Source organism: Pristis pectinata, chromosome X (genome assembly GCF_009764475.1).
Source record: "Pristis pectinata isolate sPriPec2 chromosome X, sPriPec2.1.pri, whole genome shotgun sequence".
Classification (NCBI taxonomy): domain Eukaryota; kingdom Metazoa; phylum Chordata; class Chondrichthyes; order Rhinopristiformes; family Pristidae; genus Pristis; species Pristis pectinata.
In genome coordinates, this window is record NC_067450.1 from 2,461,368 (window position 1) to 2,488,918 (window position 27,551).

The 27,551-nt window shown below is 46.4% G+C and overlaps 1 protein-coding gene across 3 annotated transcripts in view; it reads left to right on the forward strand.

The window, feature by feature from the left end:
* LOC127566942 (bromodomain adjacent to zinc finger domain protein 2A-like) overlaps window positions 1–27,551 on the forward strand; it is a 91,704-nt gene that overhangs the window by 34,494 nt on the left and 29,659 nt on the right. For all 3 annotated transcript variants that reach the window (XM_052009482.1, XM_052009483.1, XM_052009484.1), the window contains 10 exons: window positions 1,756–1,956; window positions 4,689–4,919; window positions 12,216–12,276; window positions 17,853–17,961; window positions 19,572–19,673; window positions 20,328–20,538; window positions 23,339–23,400; window positions 24,372–24,512; window positions 25,389–25,643; window positions 27,322–27,536. In XM_052009482.1, coding sequence (XP_051865442.1) covers window positions 1,756–1,956; window positions 4,689–4,919; window positions 12,216–12,276; window positions 17,853–17,961; window positions 19,572–19,673; window positions 20,328–20,538; window positions 23,339–23,400; window positions 24,372–24,512; window positions 25,389–25,643; window positions 27,322–27,536 — 1,588 coding nt within the window. The remainder of the gene's footprint in view (window positions 1–1,755; window positions 1,957–4,688; window positions 4,920–12,215; window positions 12,277–17,852; window positions 17,962–19,571; window positions 19,674–20,327; window positions 20,539–23,338; window positions 23,401–24,371; window positions 24,513–25,388; window positions 25,644–27,321; window positions 27,537–27,551) is intronic.

Consider the following 27,551-nt stretch of genomic DNA (forward strand, 5'->3'; position numbering starts at 1 on the left):
GCCCTTATTACTATAAGGGCACTGTCTCCAGTAACTTCACTTCTGAATTCCATCAAATCAAATTTTTCCCATACTTTGGAAGTTGATCAAATAACTAAAGCGATAATGAGTGTGAATGGGAAGCTCACGGGGAACGTGCTGTCCCTTTTAACGCTTGCTAACCACCTTGCCGCCCACTCTACCAGAGCTCGACTCTTTGATATCCTCAATTGCTTCATGGAACAGCACTGCCTCGCGGCACTGAATTAGAATTTAGAATTAACAGGCTAGATCCTGACTTCGGATGCTGTCTGTGTGGAGTTTGCACGTTTTCCCTGTGACAATGTTGGTTTCCTCTGGCTATTCCCACATCTCAAAGACATGTGGGTTGGTTGGTTAATTGGCCCCTATAAGTTGCTCCTAGTGTGTACATGAGGGGTAGAATCTAGGAGGAGTTGATAAGAATGTGGGGAAAATAAGATGGGATTAATGTAGGATTAATGTAAGCAGGTGGTTGATAGTTGGCACGGACTTGGTGGGCTGAAGGGCTTGTTTCCGTGCTGTATCTTTCTATGACTCTATGCATTTCCACCATACAATGTTTGGATACTATAGCTAGGTGTGCCTTGTATCACTTAATATAGCACCTGTTCAACTGCGGCTGAGTGATAGCACTTTAGCCTCTGAGGCACATTGATGTGTGTCCAAGTCCCATTCCAGAGATGAGGGTCCATGAGTCAAGGTTGGCACACCGGAGTGGTGTTGAGGGAGTATCATACTGTCAGAGGTGCTGCCTTTTGGATGAGAAGTTAACCCAAGGCCTTCTTGGGTAAATGTAAAAGATATCAATGCACTATTTTGAAGGAGAGGAGGAATTTAAAAAGATTCCAATCTTTTATATCTCCAACATTAAACCAAACTGTTTGAAAAGTATTGATAACTTTTCCCATACCACTTCCCCACTCCCCACCACAGTGAGGTGGAATGTCTTTGACCCCTGCCAGATCCATGTCATGTCCTGTGAGGAATTTTAAAAGATTGCATAAAAGATTGCTGTTAGCGACACCCTGAAAGGGATGTGAAAGGCACTATAGAATATGTTAGAGCCTTTTACTGCTCAAACAGAGAGCACATCAGGCAGAAATCCTGATTGTAGTCATGATGAAACCGTACAGTATCGCTCACCACTCTGGTGCGCACAGCTATTGAGACCAAATAAGTAGAACAGTAGTTGTGTTGGTAAGTGCGCTGCCCAATGTATGACTAAGCCGTACTTACTTATTACAACACAGAAAGAGGCTATTTGGCCCATCAGGTTCACGCTGGCTCCCAGTAGAACCATCCCATCAGTTCCATTCCATCTCTCCTTATTTCCCTGTGGTCCTGCAATCTATTCTCTCTCACATGCCCATTAATTCCCTTTACCCACCTAGGGGTAATTTACAGTGGCCAATTAACCTACCAACGTGTCCTTAGGACATGGGAGCAAACCCATGTTGCCACAGGGAGAATGTGCAAACTCCAAACAGACAATAGCTGATGTTAGAATTGAACCTGGTCCTTGGAGCTGTGTGGCAGCAGCTCTGACTGCTGAGTCACTGTGCTACCCGTCTCTTTCTAGTTTATCTGCGTGGTCTTTCTTACTCAGACAATCTTAGTGGAGCAATTACAATTAGCACCCTTGGACAAGGAAGAGAAAAATTCAGACATGTCAGTGATGTCAGTTTCTGAACTTGTGCACTATCTAATTCCTTTCCCTCTTTACTGACTCTGCAGGTGAGGTTAATAACAAAGCGAGTGACTGCCAGAGTGCAGAAGTGAAGATGTCTCTGAAACAGGATGTCTCTGCCTTCTCCCTCACTGACTCAACACTTGCTCCTTCTTTTGAAAGTTTGAACCTCTTCAAATCTTCACTCAATGAAACTCAGACCTCAGCCTCACTTCTAATGACTGCACACACACCGTCATTGAGGAAAGGTAGGTCTTTAAGTTCGTATGTGGGATGTGGACATTGCTGGCAAGTCCATCATTTACTGCCCATCTATAATTACCCATAAAAAGGTGGTGGTGAACCACTGTAGTCTTTCTGGTGAATGTGCTCCTACACTGCAGTTGGGGAGTGAATTCTAGGATTTAGACCCAGTAATGATGAAGGAATGGTGATATATTTCCAAATTGGGATGCTGTGACCTGGAGAGGAACTAGCAGGGAGTGGTGTTCCCATGTGGCTGCTGCCCTTGTCCTTCTAGACAGTAGAGGTCACATGTTTGGATGGTGCTGTCCAAGTAGCCTGGGTGGGTAACTACAAGTGAATTTTATAGACAGTACACACTGCAGCTCAGTGGTGTACCAGTGGTGAGGGAGTGAATGTTGAGGGTAGTGGATAGGGTCAAGTTGACTGCTTTGTCCTGGATGGTGTAGAGCTTCTTGAGAGTTTTTGGAGTTGCACTCGTCCAGGCAAGTGGAGGGAATTTTATCATAGGGCCATTTTTCTGCCCTATCTTCAATTTTTTGATTCTGTTACCATCTAGAAATCTATCAAATCCAAAGATTCACCACCCTCGAGTGAAGAAATTTCTCCTCATCTCAGTCCTAAATGCCTAACCTTTTATTCTGAGACTGTGGCCCCTGGTTCTGGAGTTTACTTTTCATTCTTTGAGAGAGGAGAGGCCTAGGCTACTCAGTCTCTCTTTGTATGACAGTCCTGCCATCCCTGGAACCAGTCTGGTGAATCTTTACTGCACTCCCTCTAAAGCAAGTCTATCCTTTTTTAGGTAAGCCGACCAAAATTTTATGTAGTACTCCAGGTGTGGTCTCACCAAAGCCCTATATAATTGTAATAAGAAATATTTACTCCTGTACTCAAATACTCTTGTAGTAAAGGCCAATGTACCATTTCCCTTGCTAATTGCCTGCTTCACCTGCATGTTGGTTTTCAGTGAGTTGTGTACAAGGACACCAGGTCCCTTTGAAGATTAATATTCCCCAATCTCTCACTGTAAAAAAAAAATGATCATTTTTTGGTTTTTTTCCTACTAAACTGGATAACCTCAGATTTTACGTATTATACTCCGTCTGCTATGTTATTGTGCTCTCTCTTAGTTTGGCTATGTTCCCCGAAGCCTCTTTTGTATCCTCATCAAAACCCACAATCTAGAAGGACCCATCTATTCTGGCTCTTTGTTTTCAATCTGTTAACCAACTCCCAATCCACTCATACCTTACCCCCAATTCCATGTACTCTAACCTTGTTCATTGAAATCCTTAATGAAAGCTTTCTGAAAATCCAAATACGTCACATCTACTGCTTTCCCCTTCACCTACTCTACTGGATACCTCCTTAAATATCTCCAACAGATTAGTAAAATATCATTTCCTTTTCATACATCCATGTTGACTCTGCTCAATCACAATATTATTTTCTAAGTGGCTTGCCATCATATTCTATCTTCCCTTTTTTTTCAACACTCCCAGTCCTCATGCTTTTAACTTTTAACAGCTTTTCCTGGTGACTTTATAAGCCTTTTCCTTAGATTTAATATTAGCTTTATTTACTCTGCAATCCATGGTTGGCTCACTTTTCCTGCTGTGTTTTGATGCCTTCTCCCCCTCTTTACTAACCTCACTAAAGCTGGGTTTGAACTCGAGTGACTCAAGGTTGCAGTTCACCGAGTTGAAATTGACTTCTTCGCGACTTATTTCCAGTGTTTAAACTCACCTCATGACCAAGTTTATAGTTACGAACCCCAATGCCTCCTAAGGTGGCTTTGTATCAGATTTTGTTTGAAGCACTTGGGACGCTTTATGATAGTAAAGGCTGCTATGTAAATGCACGTTGTTGTTGCAGAAAGCTTTGGTCTTTACTTGCATCTGCACTTCTGTGAAAATCTTGGAGAGGGTCACGGTGGTGCCAAGGAGCCAGCTTTCTGAGCATGGCCAAGGAAAAAAACACTTGGGGGCCATGGCTATCAAGGAAACTGGTCCCCTGATTTACTGAGATTGCCAGCAACTGCCTGCCAGGTCCCATTAGCTACAAAGACAAGGCAGTACTGTACTCAAAGTCTTTGAGATGTGGAGCTTGCAGGATAATGGGCAAACAATCACGGCCTGATGTTCCTGATACATAGTTCTGACTGGCATTGGGAGGTGTGTATTGGAAATCTCCCCTGTCAAATCACTGACACAGTTTTGATAAGGCTGTGGTGGAGCACCACGGTTGAGAGGTGCAAAGGCGCTATTGAAATGCATGCTGCCACTTCAGCCACTCACCCAAGTGTCAAAGTAAGACTGAGGTGGTATAAACCAGAGCAATGAAGAGAAAAAAGCATCAACAAACATTCTTATATGGAGACCACAGCTGCAATTACAATGTGCTCGGTACTGGCAATATCAGATATCAAATCTGATAAATTATTCAGCAGCAAACAATGTTTCCAAATACATTTGAAGGAAAGAATGATCAGGTAAGCAACTGGGCCAAGATAGAGCTGCCAGTTCCTAGGGCCAGAACACCATTCTGACCCGGAAACAATCCTTGGGTATCTTTGTTGAGTTGTGGGTCAGCACTGGAGAGGTGCAGACTGAGTGAGCCTTGCTCACTTGCATTTTGGAACCAAAAACAAACATTTACTGATCTCCTTTGAGATTTACGGTTGAGAAAAGCTTTTTTTCTGCCACATCTAACAGTCCTGCTTTGCAACTCTCTGCAGACTCGGACAATGAAGCTGATGCGGGCAAGGACCACGATACTGCAGCAGAGAAAATCCTGTCGAACCTGGTCATGTCATCTCTCATGCTGTCTGATATCGAAGGTGAGAGAGCTGCTGCCAGCACCAGCTCTCTGGAATCCTTCACACACTTCAGAAAGCCTGTGAAGAAGGCACAGACGCAAGCAGCTTTCCCAGTGACATCTTCCACGCCGTCCTCTACCAAGGGTCAGGGTGAGTCACATCTCAGCACCTTCTGTCAAGATATAATTGCCTCCCTTTTTGAAGAGGCCTGACTGAAGCCGTAACATTGCAACACAGTAGAGCAAAAGCTAGAAATCAGCATCCGCACCCCTCTGTTAGTGATTTCTCCCTCTCTCAGGTTGCTTCTCTCCAAATGCCATGGACCATTTCACGGGTCAGGAGAGCAGGCAGGTGACTATCTCACAAGCTTTGGTCATCTGTGTGTGAGGTTGTCTTAAGCTGACTCTGCGTCTAAATTAACCCCTTCCCCCTCTATTTCCAAGAAGGCTCTGAGGCCCAATAGTCACAATCTTACCAAACCCTGGCAAAAATCAGCATGCTCCCTTCAGACCTGGGGAGCTCAACTTCACATTAAGCTGTGTGTTTATCTCTGCTGCCCTTCTCCTCTTCCCCCAGCCCCCACTATTACCCCACACCACATGGTCTTTAATCTATTTTATTTCCTCTCCATCTTTTTTTGTGATCTCCCAGGCAATGCATTATATCCGGGGCCCCTAGAATTCTGCGACCCATATTCTGCTGCACGAGAATGCAGCAGCAGATCTATCCATGGTCTGGAGACACTCCAATATGTTCAACATATATTAGTATATTTTATTAATACAATATTTTCTAATATGTAGAAATTTTGAGATATTGGGTGTCCAGTAGTATCGTGGTTAAGTTACTAGGAGAGTAATCCAGAGGTCTGGACTGCTGATCCAGAGGTGTGTTCAAATCCCACCACAGCAGCTGGGAATTTAAATTCAGCTTGTGAAATAAATCTGGAATTAAAAGCTGGTATCAGTGATGGTGACCCTGAAATGACCAGAAAACCCATCTAGTTCACAATTTTTCTTCAGGGAAGGGAATCTGCTGCCCAGTTCATCAACTTGAGAATCAGAAAATGTTGGAATCACTCAGCAGGTCAGGCAGCATCTGTGGAGAGAGAAACCGAATTAAGACTGTGACTACAGTTGGTTCTACCTACATAATGCACTGCCGTTACTTTGGCAACACCTCCCAAGTCAGCAATCCCTACCATTGAGAAAGCTGAGGGCAGCAGGTCGATGAAAGATCAGCACATTAAACGTGGGCTTTTAAACAAGCAAAATGTATATATTTTTCATTCATTTATAAAATGAGGGCATCACTGGCAAGGCCAGCATTTATTGCCTATTCCTAATCGTCCTTGAGAAGGTGGTGGTGAGCTGCTGCCTTAAATCACTGTAGTCCTTCTAGTGAAGGCACTTCTACAGTGCTGTTGGAGAGGGATTTCCAGGGTCTGGACCTAGCGGCAGTGAAGGAATCGCAATGAAAGTGGGGGGTGGGGGGAAGAGATTGTGAGTCTGGTGCTATCGGAGTAGTCTGGGCAAATAACTGCAGTGTATTTTGCAGATGCTTCACGTCACAGCCACTGTGTGCTGGTGGTAAATGTTCAAGGTGGCAGTTGGGGTACCAGTCAGGCAGGCTGCTTTGTCCTGAATGGTGGTGACTTTCTTGAGTGACGTTGGAGCTGCACTCATTCAGGCAAGTAGAGAGTGTTCCATCACACTCCTGACTTGTGCCTTGTAGATAGGCTTTGAGGTGTCAGGAGGTGAGTCACTCGCTGCAGGATACCCAGCCTCTGCTCTTGTAACCATTGTATTTATGTGGCTGGTCCAGTTGAGCTTCTGGTTGACAGTGATCCCCAGGATGTTGGTTTTGGGGTTTTGGCAATGGTAATGCTATTGAATATCAAGGGTAGATGATTAGATTCCCTCCTATTAGGGATGGTCATTGCCTGGCACTTGTGTATTGTGAATATCACCTGCCTCTTATCAGCCCGTCCCCAAAGGTTGTCTAGGTCTTGCTGCATGTGGGTCTGGACTGGTTCACTTGCTGAGGAGTTGTGATTCAGAATTGAACATTGTATAATCATCAGTGAACATCCCCACTTCTGACCTCATGATGGAAGGAAGGTCATAGATAAAGCAACTGAAGATGGCTGGGCCGAGGACTCTGCCCTGAAGAACTCCTGCAGTGATGTCCTGGGGCTGGGATGACTTACTTCCAATAACCATAATCGTCTTGTACGACTCCAACCACTGGACAGTTTTCCCCTTGGTGCTCACTGACTTCAGTTTTACCAAGGCTCCTTGATGCCATGCTCGGTCAAATGCTGCCTTAATGTCGAGGGTAGTCACTCCCACCTCACCTCTGGAGTTCGGCTCTTTGGTCCATGTTTTGACCAAGGTCGTGATGAGGTCTGGAGCCGAATGATCCTGGTGGAAACCCAAACTGGGCATCAGAGAGAAGGTTATTGGTGAGTAAGTGCTACTTGGCTGCACTGCTAATGACACCTTCCATCACTTTGCTGAGAGTGGACTCGCTGAGCTGTAGTTAGCCAGATTGGCTTTGTCCTGCTTTTAGTGAAGAGGACATACCTGTGTAATTTTCTGCTTGGCTGAAGGCCAAGCTAATTCTGGAATAGAAGTCTTCAACCAGGATGGAGACTACAGCTGGGATGTCATCTGGCCCCATAGCCTTTGCTGTATCCAGTGTGCTCAGCTACCTCTTGATATAACATGGAGTGAATTGAATTTACTGAAGGCTGGCCGTGTAATGGTAGGAAGACGAGAAGGACCATCTACCTGACACTTTTGGCAAAATGAAGTTGTGAATGTTTCAGCCTTTCCTTTGACAATAATGTGCTGGGCTCCACCATTGCTGAGGTTCTTGGAGCTGCCTCCTCCCATTGGTTGTTTGATTGTCCGCCACGATCCATGACGAGAAGTGCCAGGACTGATGAGCTTTGATCTGATCTGATGGTTGTGGGATCACTTAGCCATGTCTATTGTGTGCTGTTTAGCACAGAGATAGCCCTGTGTTACAGCTTCACCAGGTGGGCTCCTAATTTCTAGCTATACTCGGTGCTGCTCCTGGCATGCTCTGCTGTATTTCTCATTGAACCAGGGATTTAAACCCCTGCGGAGTGAGGGATATGTCGGGCCGTGAGGTTACAGATTGTGGTGGTAAACATTTCTGCTGCTGCTGACAGTCCACTGAGTCTCATTAATGCAGTTTTGAACTGCTGGACTTTGAACTGCTCTGTCTGAGTCTATCCCATTCAGCATGTGTGTGGTTCCACAGAACATGATGGAGGGTGTTTCCAGTGTGAAGATGGGACTTGGTCTCCACAAGGTGTGTGCAGTGGTCACTTTTACCAATGCTGTCCTGGACAGCAGCATGTACCGCAGGTCAAGTAGGTGTATCCCGTGTGTTGGATCACTCACCATGTGCTGCAGACCCAGTCTGACAGCAATGTCTCTTCCCTCAGGACTTGACCCACTCACTTTATGGTGGTGTTACCAAACCACTCCTGGTGATGGACATTGAAGTCCCCACCCAGAGGACATTCTGTGCTCTTGCTACTTTCAGTGCTTCTTCCAAGTGTTGTTCAACCTGGAGGAGCACTGATTCATCAACTGAAAGAGGATGGTAGCTGGTAGTCAGGAGAAGATTTCCATGCCCATGTTTGACTTGATACCATGAGACTACATGAGGTCTGGAGCCAATGTTGAGGACTCCAAAGCCAGTGAATCAGAGCAGTTAGGGGTAGCAGAGTTTTTCTTTAATGGATCCAAGTGAACAAGATGGGTTTTTCCAACAATCCAGTAACATTTTGGTCACAGTTCATGATCTTTGCCTTTCATTCCAGATATAAAAACTGAAAATGTTGGAAATACTCAACAGGTCAGGCAGCATTTGTGGAGAGAGAAACAAAGCTAATGTTTCAGCGAGCTGACCTTTTATCAGAGCTGTCATTAACCTGAAGCATTAATTCTGTTTCTCTGCAGATGCTGTGACCTGTTGAGTAGTTCCGGCTTTCTGTTTTTATTTATGACTTCCAGCATCTGGGGTTTTCTATTTCATTACAGATATTTATTTAACTGAACTTTAATTCCCCAGCTGTTGTTGAACTTGTGTCTCTCATTAGTTCAGACCTCTGGATTACTAGTCTGGTAACATAGCCACTGTGCTGCCATTACTGAGGCTGTGTTAGTGGGCCATAAAAATACAGTTCAGGTGAACATTAAAGATCCCTTGGCACCATTGGAAGAAGGGCGAGAAGTTCCCACTCCCCTCCACCAGTGTCCTAGGTAATATTCCTCCCTCAACCAGCATCACTAAATAATATTAACGGCTCACTTATTTCACTGCTGCTTGTAGGATCTTGCTGTGCGCAAAATGGCTGCCGCGTTTGCCTACAAAGCAACAGGCACTGCACTTCAAAGTAATTTATTGTACGTGAAGCACTTTGAGATTTGTTCCAAGAAACATGAATAAGGCGCAATATAAATGCAAATCTCTTCTTTCTCTTTCTTCTTCCCTCTGCGTGTCATTTTGTTTGCAGACCTCATTGATTTCTGGTTGTGAATCCCGATATATTTCACACTTTGAAGTCTGCTAACTCCATCTGAGTTTCTTAGTGAATTGAGAGCGATGGGGTTATGCATTTCGTACCTTGGCCACTTCAGTATCAAGCGGAGTGCAAGATGTGAAATGTTGACGATTAGTAGGTGTGTAAATTGATACCAGCCTGACTCAGAGCAACAGGACAATAAACGGAGAAAATGCTTGCCGGTGGGTGAGGCAACATCTGTGGAGAGAACAACAAGAGGTAACATTTCAGGTCTTGCATAAGAAACATTGAAGGTGCATCCACCTAAAATCTTGCCCCTTTTTCTCCCCCCACCCACTCTCACAGATGATGCTTCAAGCAGTTTCTGTTTTTAATAATACTTCTCCAGCATCTGCACCATTTTGCTTCTGTTTTAGACCTGCCAACATGGCTGACTCTGAAATGGTCCAGCATTCGGAATGGACTAAAACTTGGCAATGATTGCTCCTCCTCTGAGTGAAATAGCTAAATAAGTAGCTGTTGATAATTGAATACACCAGGTGTTGCCTCCAATACACTTGCAATTGGAGGAAACTCCTTGGGCAAGGAAATGAGCGGAAAGTTGGGAGATTCTGGGGCATTTTGTTTAGCCGTGGAATCACAGAGCTCTAGGGGCCTCGTTTTATTCCATCAGAAGGGCAGCTGCTGCAAAATCTTTGCCAGTGTCCCCTTCACCTTCTCCCATTCCCCTATTCCCCTCCTTCCCCCCCCTGCCCGCTGGTCATTAGCAGCTCATTGGGATGGTTGGTAGTTTTACATCAAGTTAGGCAAACTCCTGGAGGTTAAATCACGTAACCTCCTGCCTCCAGCTATCACAGCCCTACCATTGGTCACCCAACACACCCATCCTCAAGGAGTACCACCTCCCTTGGCTAATTGGACAGGGAATGGACTCTTCCCGAACTGATTGGAAGATTCTTCACTGTCAATCAACAGCCTTTTGTCCAATGTCTCTGAATTTTCTAAGCTAAAAGGTCTGAGGAAGCTTTTTTCAATCCCCCATGATATTTCTCCCAGTAGTGTCCTGGACAGTTAGCAGCCTGAATTACCGCTCAAGGTCAACTCTTTTTTTGGCATGTAAGCTTTTTGACCAGTTCAGATCCTGGCCGGCACTGCTGTCCCACACGTGGCATCCAGGTGGGGTGGTTTGCGCCTGGCATGTGTATTAGGGGAGCTGCACTCCAAGGAGGAAGCAAAATTTAGTGAAGAGTCATTGTGGGCAACATCCTTTAGTGGCTTTCCTGCCCCCGTGGCCAGGAGTGGAACATGGCATATCGACAGCCAAGAGGAAGGAGAAAAAATTCCTTAAACTCAAGTACACCATCGAGCACCTCCTAGAATTCGAACTACCATTTGCAAGATATTTGTCACTTCTTGTTTAAAACAACCAGGTTAACCCTTAAGGCTCTAGCCAATGTGTTTGTTGTGCTAATGTTGTGGATTTTCTACCTATACACCACAGTGAGGGCAAGTATGTGGAAGACATTATGGGGTAACTTATGAAAAAATTACCTTTATGAGAAGGACAAACTTAAATTTAAGAAGATAGGAGAAGAGAAGGGGGTTTAATTCATCTAGACTTGCAATTCTCTTGTGACTAAGGCAGTTGTGAAGTTGAGGTTGCAGTGTTAATGTAAGAAAGGATGTGTGAAATTCCCTTTGCCTCCTGTGTTATCAAGGATGTCGACCAGCTTACCTTATGTGGGAATCTTTGGAGAAATAGTCAAAGGGATGCCATATGGAAGTGTCAACAGGCTTGGTTGCTAATATTTCAGTGTCATTTTGACCTGAAAGAGGGATGGAGGGGGGGGTGTGGGGGTTCCATGATCACCCTTTATTCCCACTGGTATTCTGCAAACAAGGAACTAGATATGAGCGAGAACATACAACAATATTGAGGGCAGGCAGCTAGGGAACTCCCCCTGCAGCCAGGAGCCCTGAGTAGGCTTTGCGCCCACCGTAACTAAAATCCACTTCAATTGTCGCTTACCTGTCACGAATATCTATAAGTGCACCTTTAATATAAGGGCAAAAACAATGGCTTTGACAGGTGTCCTTTGTGTCTTATTGCAGCGAATAACACTAGAAATGGGCTGTCTGAGTGGTATTAGCATATAAAAGAATGGTATTGAACTGCTGGACCGGAGAGTGATGGTAGGCAGATTGATTCTGGTGTCGTTTACACTGCTGTGAGAGCCACAAGGGACTTGTTCACCTCTCCAGTGGCCAGCTTCACAGTAACTAACAGTGGCTGCACAAGGTGCACACTTGTCCAGTTGGCTGGGGCCATACTTAGTGTAAAGGGTGGCAAAGAGGAGTCACTGAGGGTAAAATACCTTTCAAAAGAGAGAGAAACACAAAATAAATTAGTTATCACTTCTTTTCCTGGTGCTCATGAGCTATAGAGTTGCATAGAACTGCAAAGAAAATGGGTTGTGTGCACCTTGCCCCTGTTTTTGTCATGGTGACCATGGCAGGGCAGAGGGGGAGGGGAAAATTTGAACAGACTTTCCCTTTTGACCTCTGTGCTTCCTGGGGAACCACCTTTAGAAGTTGCAAAGTTTATTGCTCAGGGCACTTTCCAGTGAGGCTCCCTCAACACCAAGTCAATAGAAGAGAAAACGGCATGGAGTAGGTGTGGGAAGGGCTGCTCAGAAGGAAGGGAACTGACAACTTTCAGATTTTGATATCTCCTACCAATGCTACATAGGTGTATGTGGTGTGTCTTAGAGCAGAGCATAAAAGGCTAGGATTCTGGCAGGGTGTGTCATAAACACCACGTGCTAGCAATAGAACGGCTTGTATGTGGAAGTAAAATGTCCTCTTGCTTTTCTCCCCCACAGGCAAATACATGCGTAGAAGAGTAACTGACGAAAGCGAGTTGCGCATTCCACTGCAATACGGGTAATTTTCTCTGATGTTTATTAAGGCTGTGAGATACAGAAGCCAGGCCACATTTGCTAAAAGCACTGGGAGCCCTAGGCAGTTCCTATTGAGAGCAACTCACACCAGAGTCAGGTCTTCAGTAAAAGCAAGTCCGACCACTGCCCGGATCTCCATCTCTACCAGGTCTTGGTCTTGGACCAACTGAAATCCCCAACTGTAAATGTCATGGTCTTTTCCTCAATTTCCTAACTCTTCCAGCTTAGTGTTTTCTGTGTCTTTTGCTGGCTCTATCCCTGTAACAAGTCCAGTGTCTTCCTCATGTTATATTTTGTTACAGTTCTTTGATGACTTCTTTGAGGAAGTCTTGGCCAGATAATAAACCAAGTCAGTTCCTTAAGCTTGATAACTGGAACACTGAGATAACATTATTCTTGGCTCACTAATACTACTCGGTCTCTGATCAAAAGCAGTGAGCCTTTGTTCCTTGGCTGTGGAACATAGTACATGACACTGCGGTCTTGAAATTGATTGGTCTTGTTTCTACACCGATCTTCACACTCCACTTTAGGCTTGGGCAAGAAATGCTGGCCTTGCCAGCAACACCCACATCCTGTAAGTGAATAGAAATAAGATGCTTCACCTACCTGATACTGTATAACTTCAGCTTTTTCTAGTCACTTCCTATCACTCAAGCCTTCCCATCATTACATGAGGTATCACCTGCAAATCCTTGTCTAGTTCTGAAATCTTCATCATTATTGGATTTTTCCTGGCATCATTTAGAAGGTACCACTTTCTCATGTTCTTCTGTGAGGACCGTCCCACACTTCAAAATAATTCACTGCGTGAAGTGATTTGAGGCAATCTGATGTGTTGTGGCGCTATATAAATGCAAATGTTCTATCTGATTTTCTCTGCGCTAAATTTAGAGCATTGATTAACACCACTGTATGAAATTCCTGTCTGCTTTTTTTTTGTGGTCTGCTGAAAATCAACACATTAACAGAGAAATTTCACCTCCACTATAGTTGCAGATCCAAAGGAAGTGGGCTCCATCCAAGGGGCCTGCTTCTTGTCCAAAGTAATGCTACTGTGCCCAGTTAATGAGAGTGCTGAATATTAGCAGCAATCCCACCTTCCTTTGTCTTTCTCCATTCTTAAAGTAAAACCCCCAGGATCCTGCCTCTCCTCTGACACACCTCGGAGACATTGCCATCAGTGATTCGTCATTTCTCTCGCCTGCAAAAGACCATCCTTCATGTCTGACCAGCAATGTATGACCCATTGTTGCTGAGCCCTGAGCCCAGCCCTGTTCTCACGAGATCTTTACCCATGTACACTTTCCACTGGGGCTCCCTCAACAGTGCTCAGGAGCAGGACGCCTGGCTGCTGCCTTTCTTTCCTTTTTTAACCCAGGGGTGCTGAGAGTGTACTACCTCCCTCAGCTAAGACCAGATAATTAAGCGCAAATTTATCTTAGGTACTCATTACTATGGAGCCAATTTGATGCCAAGCAGCCCAGTCTCTTCATCCTTCGTCAGGATCCCACTATCAGTTGCTATCTTGCACTCAACTTAATTGATGCTCTCTGGTGACTCAATTGGATGTGATTTCACAGTTCGAAGCCTGGTTCTCAGCAGTTCAGTATCTCTGGCTCGTAAGCCTTTATGGGATCCTGTGGTCTTCCTGAACGATGATGCCCCCTTCAATGATTTTCCTGTTTCATGGAGCTGTAGCTTCTCCATCTCCTTGAGGTCTAACCTATTCCTGTGCATTTCTGTTCCCAATAAAACTGCTATGTAAAGTGGTTTCACTGCTTTAATTGTATTTGGTTCTCTCTCTCTCTCTCTCACACACACACACACACACACACACACACACACTTTTGTGGTTGAAGATGTGCTTGCTACCATGGTTCAATGGGGAACTGCTCTCTGCTCAGTCTGCACCAACTCTGCCAACTTTTCAGCTGAGTTCGGCACAGACCAGGCATCAACTCTGAACCACGTGGCTCGGTATCACGTTGTGCATAGCGTTTCTCAGAGGCGGCATTCCCCGGATGGTCCTTTGCTGCCTGTTGCCTGGAATAAAGATGCGTTAGCTCAGGGTTTTCTCATTAGGGTGCCCTGTACAGCTTTGGAATGGATTTGATGGCATTGCCCCTGCTGTTCCTCTGTGCCAGGCTCAGTAATCCCTCCTGGCGGTAGTCCCAATGGAAATGGAAGCCACATTTTCAGACTGCTCCTCCTCTTCCTCCAGCACCTCTCAGCATGTTCCTGTCAACGACAAAGATGGCTCCAAAGTCAGTGACTTACCCAGTTGACCCCCCACCCCCACCAAGGAATCTCTGCCTGCGAGACCCCAGCGGGACCATAAAGAAGATAAAGAAGAAAACCTTTCCCTTTCTAATTGCAAGTAGTCTGCACTGAAAACTGCTTCCTGTTTAAGCTGCTGGTGCTCTTGTGTTGCTGCTGGTGGTGCCCTTGGCCATGCTTACTCTGCTGGTCTGGCCTCTCTACTGCCTCTAACTTGCTCACTATTGGCTGCATGGCTCCCATTGCAAAACCCAGGTGGTCTGACCTTAAATGTGAACCCTGGATCTCTCTGATGTCCCTCCCTTTCCCAGGCCAAAGCCCAGACATTGCTGACCTTCAGCCCATGTCCAGATCCACATCTCCAGTCACTGGTCAATTCCATACCATCTCAGCTCTCTGGCTGATCCCAGCCTTTTCTCCCCTGCCTCCCGCACTCTCCAGTGGTCTGGTAACCCCCTCCAGGCCTTAAGTGTCAGACTGACCTCAGGTCTGTCTTGGGACTGTGAAGCCCCGTGCAGCTTATTCTTATGGTTTGTATTAAACTCTTCACTTTGACCTCTGTTTGACTGTGGCATTTGCAATTGTTCCTAACCACTGCCTGAACTCTCCTCAGGACAGCCCTTTGACTTAAACCTCCCTACACACTGCACTTATTTCCCGTTTGACCTGAAGGATTGGTCTCTATGTCCCCTTGCACATTCCCCCACCTCCCCCACATCCCCCTAATCTCTGATTGATTGATTGTCACTGATATCATTCCTCTTCTCCTGCAAACACATAGTGGTCGGTGTCTATGAACGCTGCTCTCCACCTCTTTCCACAACCCCCCCCCCCACCCCACCCTCATGTGCCTTGCCCTCCTCATGCTTTCCAGTTCATCATTAAAACCTACTCGCCCCTTCTAAGAACATAAGAAACAGGAGCAGGAACTCTATCAATCTCTATTTTAATTGTATTTAGTGACTGAGCTCCACAGCTCAATACATCTCCACTGTGCCCTCCCTCTCTGCTGGCACTGTGCCCTTTGTCCCCAGCTGGGCACCACATCCATCTCACTACCTTCCAGACCCCAGACCACCATTCTCCTCCTCTCCCTCACGATCATCACCTTTAATCTTGGGGATCCATGAGCAAGCCCTCATCCAAAGTCACCTTGGAGCACAGGAACAACCCAAACTCTGTGCCTCCATCTGCATCTTCATACTTAACATTTAAACTCGGAGTTTGTGGACTCCTTTGTCCTGTTCCCCTCCCACCCTGGGTGCCTATCCCACCTTCAGGCCATCCTTTATTGAATTCACCTTGACCACAAAATCCTCTACCTGTTTCCTCGATCCCCTCTCAACTTTCCATCACCACCCTCTTGTCACTGCCCCAGTACCCTCGAAGCCATCAGTCTCTCTTCAAAACAGTGTTTGGTCTCTCCTACCTTCTCCAACAACTGCCCTGTCTCCCCACTTGCTTTCTAAAGTCTTAGAACACATTGATATCTTGGAAATGTATTCCCACCTATCCCTGTCTGAGATCAGCTTCCACCCTGGCTCAGGTCAAGCTCACATGACTTGGTCCACCATTTGAACTCCTTTGCTGCCTTCAGCACCGTTCTCCTCTCAGCTCCTAATTCCTCGACTGTTGTAGCTATCTCAAACTACCTAAATGAGATTAGGACGTGCTCCAATGCTGCCCCTTCGTGACTCACCCTACACCCTCCAGAAGCAGTAGCTCACCCAGATTTCTGTGGCCTGTATCCCCCTGCACAGGGTTTGGGAATCTCTAAGATCTTTGCTCAGATTCACTGGCTCTCTGATTTTAGAGTACCCATCTGTCGTGACCTTGTTCTACCTTCGCAGAGTGATCTACTCTGGCCAACTGCCCCTGTGTGTGCCCTCCCTCTGCTCCTCCATGATCCGGTTACCACATACCACTGAGTGAACCTGAATTTCGACCCTGAATCCACCTGTCCTGCTACCTCCCTGGTCTCTTTTCCAAAGCCTGCATAAAACCCCTAACCCTTCAACTGTGTTTGACTGCCTTTCTGCCTTCCTTCACTTCTCATTGTGCAGCTTTTTCCCAGCAACATAAGGAGCTCTGTGAGGCCCTTCTGCATTGGGAGAGTGCTGGAGAAATGTAGGGGATAGTGTTGGTAAAATCTCACTTCCAGGAGAACAGAGATGGCCCCGTGGAAAGGTGGTGAAACAGAATCAGCAAATTGTTACGGTACAATTGTTATCGTTCAGCCCATCGACTCAGTGCCAGCCCCTGCCGGAGCAATCCTATCAGTCCCATTTACTGACGGCCCTGAGACTATCCTCTCTCCAGTCCATGTCCAATCCTCTTCTGACGGCTGAGATTGGTTCTGTTTTGCTCCCTTCCTTCAGGCAGTAAGTTCCCGATCATCGCCGCTCTCTATGTAATGACTTCTTCCTGCATCCTCCGCTTTATCTTTTGCTCTTCACTTAAAATCTATGCCCCCCCCACTAATGAGAACATTTCTTTCTGGCTATCCTGTCTAAACCGGAAACCGGTCACAGTTTTGTCCCCTGTTTCAAACCTCCTCTCAACCTCCTTTGCTGCAATGAGAATAATCCCGGTTTCTCCAGCTTGACCTTGGCGAGGAAATCCCTCATCTCCAAAACAAAACAGTAAATCTTTTCTGCACCTTCTCCGGGACCTTGTCCTTCCTAAAACACAGTGACCGGAGCTGGGCACCAAACTCCAATTGCAACCTGAACAGCATTGTGCAAAGTTTCAACATAACCTCTCTGCTTTTGTACTGTCTTTCTCTAGTCACACCCAGGATCCCATGTGCTTTATTAACCACCCTCTCAACATGTCCTGTCACGTATGTACATGTAAACTCTTTGTTCCTGCACATCCATTGGCACCGTGCCACTTGGTCTGCATTCTCTCACTCCGTTCCTTCAGCCAAAGTACGTCACACTTTTCTACTAAATTTCACCTGCCACTTATCTGCTAGCATGGGTAGAGTGGGCCAAGTGGCCTCGTTCTGGGCCATTTGAATCTGTGAAGTGGAGGCAAAGAAGCCAATTCCTTTCACCTCGAGAGGGTCTGTCCTTGTCCAGCTGCTTGCTGTTGGTTGTAGGGTGACCTCAGCAGAGGCCAGAAGGCAACCTGCCTGCCCAATCCCCTAAGCCAGGACCACTGCGTGATTCAGAGACACGTCACGGTGAAGGAAAGAAAATGATGAATGACTATTTTGAAAATAAGCTTCACTTTAAATTTTTGACTTCCAATTAATGAAGATATTGTCTTTGTCAGGTGGAAACGTGAGATCAGAATAAAGACTGTGGGAAATCGTCTGCATGGGGAAACAACCTATTATGCTCCCTGTGGAAAGAAGTTGCGTCAGTTCCCCGATGTCATTAAGGTAATTTTTTAAAAAAACCCCTACCGTATAATGTGATTAGGTATAATATCTCAACTTGCCTTTGCGAGGTGCCACTGTAAAGGCGTTTATTCCTGTCTGCCTTTCTCCTTCCTCTCCTGAGAACACTACCTTCTGATTGGAATGGGGTGCTGTCCCTCTTAATTCTTACCAGTGCCGTTCTTTATCCGTGAATCCTAGGGCAAAGGAAGGTGGTGGCTATTTGAAGGCAGTAGGTTTTGGGGAGTGCACCCAAGCTTGGATGCTGCCTCCGCCCAAGAACCCCAAACCTCCCGAGGTCATTCGCCATCAGAAGCAGGAACAGGGATGGGTCTCCCTCTTCCTTGGCCTGGGAATCACATCACTTGAACTGTTGCCCCAGCTTGGCTTTGGTGACTGGCTCAATACAGTGCTTTCGTGGTTTCTGGATCTCGGATGCTCGTGCACTTAATGAATAGAAGGTGCGCAGCCCAGCACTGGAAAGCCCTGGGTTCGGTCCTTGACCTAAGATGGTTGCTTTCAGCCAGGGCATCCAAGATGGGCCCCAACACCGTCTATCTCCCCACCACCAAGCTTTGCCCTCGGTGTTAGCAAGAGGAAAATCGGCTTGGACCCACATTCCACAAGGCGCTGGGTGAGGAGAGCACTGGGCAGCTTTAACATCACCCTGTGATCACCACTCTGAGCTTGGATATAACACTGACCATCAGGCCAGGACACTAGAGGGCAGGCAGCACCCAGGAAACTGGGCTGCAGCCAACACAGAGTCATGGTCTCGTGAGGAAGAGCTGCCAGAAAAATTGTGGAAAAATAAAGTCTTTTTTCTTAAACAGAAAAGGCAGTTTCATTCCAGGGAACATTATTCTACAATAGGCCAGTAGGCCATTAGTTCCCACCCTTCTTTTGAATTCTAAAGAATTTTTTTTTTGCAGGCAAACAGATGCTGATCTCTGAGCATGATCATTGCAAAGTGTGCCAGGCCTGCCAGTCAATCAGTCCAATTTATATTGTCGCCCATGCCATGTTGCTTTTCCATTGCCAGGAAGGGTGGGGGCAAACTACAGCATACCTTTTCACCCTCACTGGTACAGCTGTCCTTGGCAGTTCAATCACTGCCCAAGTATGATTTTGCTTTGTGATTGCAAGGCACTCTCGTGTAATGGTGGTGGCAAGAATCAATGAGAATTTCCCAAGAGGCTGCCTTGTTCAGTGGCTGACATTTGACCGAGATTTATTAATGAGTCCAACACTGTGTGGCTCCGAAGTCTCGGATTCCCTTCATCCATCATATGCTTCACTAAAGAGAGTCCAAACCTTATTAGTGATGGAAAAGTATTTCAGTATCTTTCCACTCATGACAGCCTTCCCTAAGGAGGTCACTTGGCCTTGTAATTTTAATTTGTAATGTGGCAAGGTATTTTAAACCTTGGGGTTTAAACTTTTACAAGCCATAGAAACCTTGTGCTCTTTCATGTGAAAATCCTAACAGCACTGAGTGAGAGAAGTCTGATACAGTTAACCCCAAGAGACACCTGCTATCACTTCACCACCTTAAGTCAACCCACACAAACACTCAATCGGAAACTGATAAGAGGATAATTTTTGTTTTTCAGTACCTGATCCGAAACGGGATAACAGAACTCGGTCGGGAACATTTCAGCTTCAGTCCCAGGATGAATGTGGGAGAGTTTTTTGAAATGAAAGAATCTCCTGAGGTTTGTATCACCTTTTGGTCCAGAACAGAAAGTATTCCCTCGAAGCTCGTCCGTAGTCAGCAGGGCTAAACACAATGTCTGGCATCAGTGCTCGCACTCTGCCTCCAAAATCCAGCTCCATTGGTGTCCGTGGAATGAATTCTGGGAGCAGAATACAAGCACTGCCTCTACCATACCACAGCAATTTCTAGGCAAACAACTTTCACTTGGGTCTCAGTGTCTGCTTCCAATTCTAACTAAAATTTGAGATTAAAACAAGCTGCTGGGAAAAGAGCTTTTACACCACTACTGTTCCCCAGTGTTTTGGGTATGGATGGAGGGGTCTTCACTCAAGATTCAGCCCACATACCCATGTGATTTTGCTTGGGGGACTTGGAGGGTGGTGGGGGGTGGTTACTGCTAACCCTCCCTCTCTCCTTATGTCGAACAGTTCGCCTTGCAACTGCAACTGTCAGGATTAAGAGAAAGGAATGTGAGGACTAATGGCAGTGCCCCCAGATCTTTCCAGTCTCTGCCCAGCCCATTGTCATTGCAAACCACTGGCATCCACCTATAGATCACACCTTAAACAAGTTGTATACACAGACAAAAGTCTGTTTCCTCCCTCCATGTGTCCATATGAACCAGCGATCGATCTCTGTCTGATTTCTTCAGGGCGACCAGTGGTATAAGCTCAGTGCTGAAGAAACCCCTTTGCGGATTCAAGCTATGATGAGCAGACGGGGACGGCCGCCAAATTCCAACAAGCAGTGGGTCCAGAAACTGTCCCTGCTCAAGCGGGGTAAAGGAAAATCACGAAAGACCAGGACAGTGACCCTCCTTGACAGCAGTGATGCCAAACTCATGAAAAAACTTGAACAGCAAGGTACAATCTTATTCCATTCCCTTTCTGAAAATAACAAAGCCCTTTGTGAGGTCTTCCTCTACACTTCTATTCACTGCTTTCCACGCCACTCAAACTTTAATTCCCCATTTTCTTCCTTTCTGCTCCTGTAGCTCCTTGACCCATGTTGTGGTAGCTCCGGGGTCCTGGTGCCTGCCTGGTTATTCTTCATTTGTGTGTTTACACCATGGATTTTGTTTTCATCACACCACCACACTCGTGCACGTCAAAGTAACTGGTGCACTGGCAGCTGGGCATCCAGATTTTTTAACCCCTCACTAGCACAAGGGTCATTGCACTCTCCTGTTGCTAGTCAGGTTGAGGTGCAGTCCCACACGAGGTTGTTCACTGAACCACAGGAAGATGTCCTCCTCTTCTTGGTCTCTCCCTTGGCCACTTCCCGTTCCCCATTCAAGAGCACAGGGAAACATCCCGTTCCCAAGCTTTTCCCACCTTGAACGGAGCAACAGGGTGCAACACTTCACCATGTCCCTTGGTGAAGTGACTGGGAGATGATAGCACTGTGCATCCTGTGTCAGTAGGTTGTGGGTTCAAATTGTACTCCAGAGCTGGGGAGCAAGAATCTGGGCTGGTACACCCAGCACAGTACCATGGGAGTGCTGCATTGTTAAACTGAAGCCTGCTCTCTCGGGTGGATGTAAAATGTCCCATGGGACTTTTCAAAGAAGATCGAGGGAGTCCTCCCCAGTGGTCTGATCCTTCTCTATCCCCCATCACTAAAACGGATTATCTGGCCATTGTCACTTTGCTATTGGTGGGAGCTTGGTGTGTGCAACTTGCTCACCAAGTTTCTTACAAAAGTGACCACACTTCAAAAGGTGCTCGGTTGGCTGTGATGCAGTTTGGGGGCACGTGGAAAGGTGCTGTAGAAATGCATGTTCCAATACTTTCACTGGGCAGGCACGGTAGCGTAGCGGTTAGCATAACGCTATGACAGCGCCAGTGACCTGGGTTCAATTCTGGCTGCTGTCTGTAAGGAGTTTGTATGTTCTCCCCGTGTCTGCGTGGGTTTCCTCCAGGTGCTCTGGTTTCCTCCCACATTCCAAAGACGTACGGGTTAGGAAGTTGTGGACATGCTATGTTGGCGCCAGAAGCGTGGCAACACTTGCGGGCTGCCCCCAGAACACTCTACGCAAAAGATGCATTTCACTGTGTGTTTCGATGTACATGTGACTAATAAAGATATCTTATCTTACAGTCAAAATCTTGAGTCCAACCTACCCCCTGCTTATTAATTAGTGTCACACAGCACAGAAACAGGCCCTTCAGCCCACTGAATCAATGCCAACCATCAACCACCCATTTACACTGATCCCATTTTATTCTCCCCACACTCTCATCAATTCCCCCAGACTCTACTCCTCACCCACACATTGGGGTCAATTTGCAGCAGCCAATTAACCCTCATGTCTTTAGAGTATGTGGCACCAGGGGAAGCCCACGCAGTCACAGGGAGAACATGCAAACACCACACAGACAGCACCGGAGGTCAGGATTGAACCTGGGTCACTGGATCTGCACCTCTGTGCCCCCCCAGTTACTCTAAAGGATATTCATGCTGGCCTCCTGATTACAAGTAGCATCCTTGCACCAGATATTGGGGTGTATCAAACATCCCCTCACCCACTTCACACTTTGAATTTAGTGGAGCAACTGAAGTGAGGGAAGGGATCCACTGAAACATGTTCTGTGGTGCCTGGATGTAGGCCTGGCAAGGACACCTGCTGGTACATGGCAAGACTTGAAGCTTTCAGTTTACAAACTGTTCATTTCTATCGAAAAATTAAATGGTGAGCAAGGGCATTTTGGTGGAAAAAGAGTTATTTTTGTATCTTTCTTTGGAGAATTCCTCTAAAGATCCCATGTGACCCTGTCCATTGATGCAAGTGCTGAGTATCTATGTCACCCTCAGTCACAAATCCCCGTGGAAGTCACCACACGAGGAGTGCATGGTCGTGTGCCTAATAATATCGTCCTCGGTGATGCCGACTGTATCTGCTCTGGCTCCTGTTTTCTGTTTTCCTGCTTGCAGCTCCATAAACTCCTGTCAAGTGGGGCGTTAACGTGCCAGTCATAGGTCAGATTCTGGCTAATCCTATGGGATTTCTGCTCATTTATGAGACTAAAGGACTGACTGTAGAGAGGCTCCCTCAGGGTTTTCAATAATGGATCCTTCTGCTGTCTGTGCAGCATTTCACCATGAAGCCCCATAAACAGATTATTCTATAATTAAGGCTAATTTGAATTATGCTTTGCCCTTGCTGAAACAGTGCTCACATTTTATTGCATTCATCTGTATCCTGATTGTCTACAACATTAGCAGGGCGATTAGGGGTGAGGTGCTTACCAGAGGGAGGGGCTATTGGGTGTAGCCTCCTTTCAGCTTATCTTTATGAGGCTGGTGACAGGGTGTAACTGTTCGAGGGCTGGCAGCAGGTTAAGTACCCAACCGAGCAATGAAGGCCAACCTTTGCCCATCTCCCCTGTTCCTGCACCCCAGACAGACCTTTTGCATCTTGCCACAGGGAACGGTTTGTGTTTGTCAGTTCAAGGGCACGTTGCCCGATTTGTATGGGTGGCTGATCTGATACTTCTTTCTCCACGCACCACCCCCCCCCCCCCACCAACCCCCGTCTCCCAACTCCTACCGTGCTAGACCTGAATATGCCACACCAGCCATCCTGTTTTTATGGTTAGTTTGGACACGTAATAATGGAAAACTGATTGATTAATCCAGTTCTCTTTGTGATTTAACTTTTAGCTGTTCTGAATCCAAAAGAGACGCAGATACTGAAAGCATTGATGAATAAATTGAAGCAAAAGGTATTTGAAACTGGAAACCTCATTAAAGCCTTGTTAGAATTTAGTCAGCAGGGGGACTGGATGCAGGTGGTGGGTTTGAGTGTAGCCCAGCCAGCAAGGGGAAAGGACCTTCTCTCACTCCAACAGCTGCATGAAGTGCATTTGGGTGGGTGTTCGATGCAGTTACCTGGAGACCTGAGTACATTGAAAATGAAACATAATTGGGTGGTAATGGACACTAATTGCCTAAGTTTGTCAGAGAGACTGCAAGGCCAGTGTGTGTGGTGAACTGCCACACTGACTGACGTCTGAATATGTCTGGCCTTTCCTGAGTCAGAGAAAGCTTTTATTTGAATTGAGCCTGTGTCGGCAAGGTCCCGACACTGAATTCAAAGCGGTAAAATTTAGATCCGTTGGTTCCCATCCCCCTTCAGAGCTTTGAAGGGGAACAGGAGGAGCCCATTCAGCCCCATTGGCCCTGCTTAATCATACTGTGGCTGGTCTATACCACTGATACATTCACATCCCTTGCTACCCCTATCTGTGCCGTGCCTGTAAGTTGTATCCAGTAGCATGGTCAAAGTGATATTGCACATTGGCACAAGGATATCCAATCAAGCACACGTGAGAAAGTGCCGCCTTGCTGTCTGACTCCCCTAATGGCTCAGTTAGTGAATGTAGCCTGTCACAAAGCAGCAGAATTCTGGAGCTTCCAGGTTCTGTGCTGACCTCAAATGGGGTAACAGCAGGAGGGCAGTAAAATTGGCTAATGTTCTCCCTCTGACGAAATGTGTGTGTGTGTATGCATGCCGGTGTGAGTGTGCCCCCAGTGAGGTCCACCATCTGAACTGTCCAGTCTGTGATGCAGAAAGAGTGCCAGACAAGGCACTGGCAGCTGTGCAGTGGTGGCATGAGCACCTTCAGCAAGGTGAGAAAGGCTGAGTGAAAAAAGGTTGAGCAAAACCCTGCTAACTTTGCCTCCTTTCCAACAGGGGTCAGCTAAGATGCAAAAGGCAAACAGGATGAAAGAGGAGAAGGAGATGAAGAGGCAGCAGAAACTGAAGCAGCAGAGACTGCAACTCCTGCACGAGATGAAGAAACCCACCGAGGACCTGTATCTGACTGATCACAAGGTAGGCATTCAGAGCAAAGAGGGACCACAAAGTAACTGTCGAAGGAAAGGTCCATGCTAGCAATCTGTTTTATCTAAGACACCATATATACAATTTACCCCACAAATGTCACATCTTCAAAATGTGTCCATCATGTAGTCAGTGCTTCAGAGCCATTCCACTGTATAGGGATCGGAGTTTGGTTCTGACATACGCATCATAAGAAGGGTGAACCCTGGTCTATTTTTCAATGAAATATGTGAGGGAATACCTGAAGCCTGTTCTTATGCCCACACTGGTACCTTGGGTTTGATCAAAGAACGTGATATGAAGTGGGATTCAAAACTGCTGTCATTCTGGTTGATCCAGGTGAGTGTCACAGGCAGTGTAAGTGTTGGGCCAGAAGATTTGAATTCAAGTCCCACTTCAGAGATTTGAGCTCAAAATTCAATTCCATGCAGTACTGAGGGAATGCCGCACTGTGGGAGGAGTGGTACTGAGGGAGTGTCACACTGTACTGTGGGAGGGCAGTACTGAGGGAGTGTCACACTGTACTGTGGGAGGGGCGGTACTGAGGGAGGGTCACGCTGTGAGAGGGGCGGTACTGAGGGAGGGTCACGCTGTGGGAGGGGCGGTACAGGGAGGGTCACACTGGGAGGGGCAGTCCTGAGGGAGGGTCACACTGTGGGAGGGGCAGTAATGAGGGAGCGTCACACTGTGGGAGGGGCGGTACTGAGGGAGGGTCACACCGTGGGGAAAACTAGGTAGAGGGAAGAGATCTGTTTAATTTTGCCCCAAGTAACTAACAATATGGCAACAGATGCTATAATAACTTGGCTACAGTGTGTATGGAACTCCAGTAAAATAATATATACTCCTGGCATTTTGTGTTTGCAGCCTCTACCAGAGTTTAACCGCATTGCAGGCCTGGTTCTTTCTGGCCGTGCCTTTTCGGACTGTCTCACAGTGTTTGAGTTCTTGCACACCTACGGCAAGGTGTTAGGTTTCAATGTCCTCAAAGACATGCCTACCCTGAACACACTCCAGGAAGGTCTGCTGAACGTTGGGGACACAGTGGGCAGTATCCAGGACCTGCTAATCAAATTACTTCACATTGCGATAGTTAATCCAGGATTGCCTAATCAATACCAGGTACGGATCCTGAAGCACTGCTGAATGTCTTGCAATGTCTCCACTAAAGCTACACAAGGGGAAGTGTAGTGGCACAGATAGAACGTTAGTTGATGGACTTGAAATGTGGGCCAATGGGTGTAGCTTGGAGGGCTTGAACTTCATTAACTACACAAAGCTACGGTGTTTGGCAAGCAGGGAGAAGGACTATGAAAGACTTCAGGACGTGGACAGGTGGCCCATCTGTTTTATGTAGAGGAATGTGAGGTAATATATTTGGACAAATGTACACTCACTGTGAAGTGAGTGGATCATCCAAATAAGCAGGGAGACCTAGAGATTCAGAGACATAATTCACTGGCAGTGTGTGGGCAGGTAAAGTCATTTTGCGGTTTAGAAATAGAGGCACGATACACAGTGATAAAAATGGATAATGAGGTTGCAGAAGATGATGGTGAGGCCACAGCTGGAGTGCTGTGTGCAGTTTTGGCCCTTTCTGGAAAGGATATTAGAGCACAGAGACAGATTCATTGGGATAATCCTAGAGATGGAAACTGTAAGGAAACACTTGAGACATGGATTGGCACAGATACAGAGAAGGCTACGAGGGGATTTGACTGAGTTTTTAAATGATGAAGGGTATTGAAAGGAAAGGCAACGCTTATTCCTTCTGGGAATTTTCAAATCGCAGCATCAAATCCCCTTGCAATCTCTGTAACAGCCAGCACCACAATCCTCCCACTCTGCAAACAAACTCTCTGTTTCTCTAACACTGGCCTTAAGTACAACATCCGCCCCCCTTTTACCTGCACGCCCCACTTCCTCCCTGGCTCTGCTTCCACCCACCTCGCGTTAAAACCTACCTCTGATGAAACTGTTGATCCCTACTCCCAGGTGCATGTGCAGGTTAAGGAGATTAAACAGCTTAAAGACACACACATATGCATGTAATGTAATGGTGCGTGAGCGTTAAGTATAGACCCCAAAAGCAGTCTGATTTGAATTCCCACATGTGCCCCTGACCCTTTCTAAATTCTCCTCCTGTTACCAGTAACACCTCTCTGAAGCACCTTGAGACATTTTCCTGCACAAGAGGTGCTTTACCAATGCAAGTTGTTGTTGTGTGAGTCAGCACTCACAAACCCTTTCCAGAAGAGGGAGGCAATGGAATGGAATGTCACCTTTCATCAACTTCCACATTAGAGAGATGAGCAGGGGTTGGAAGATTATGTTCCAGGGCAACAGCACCTCAGTGTGGGACTGTGAACAGAACAGCGGAGGTTCTTCAACACTAACCAGCCCACTAGCTGTGAGGAGGTTAGGAACCCCACACAAATGTAAAAAATGGCACATAAATGTCTCTTTGTCTCTGTCTTTAACCTTCCTGTATATAAAACACTGCAGCCTTTTGGAAGCAGACTTCATTCTGTGTATGATCCAATGCCAGCATATGTGCAGTTCTGCATGCAGCACTCTTCACAGGCTGTTATTCTCCATGTAACCCATTTCCCCTGCCTGCTGTGCACCCCATGTGTTGTCCCTCTGTGTAATCCCTTCATAGTAGAACTTTGCTACACTGTTGTGGTGTTAGACTGGGAAATGCCTTGACTTATAAATAATGTATGTTACCTTCATGTGCTGTTTGTTTCAATGGTTCTACAGTTCACAGCAAGTAATAACTAATCCATTCCTTTACTAGTCAATTACACTTCTAAGGGAGCGAATCCGTGATGTTCAGATCACCAGGAATAATGTGTCGGAAGTGCTGCGGATTTTCCTGGAAGCTTACGGTGTGGAAACAGAGTTATGTGAAAGTCTGAAGAGCAAATCGTTCCAGGCACACTCTTCTGAGAAAAAGGCTTCAGTGCTGGCCTTCCTCGTCAATGAGCTGCTGGAAAACAGCTTGGTCATAAGGTAAGTGATGAATGT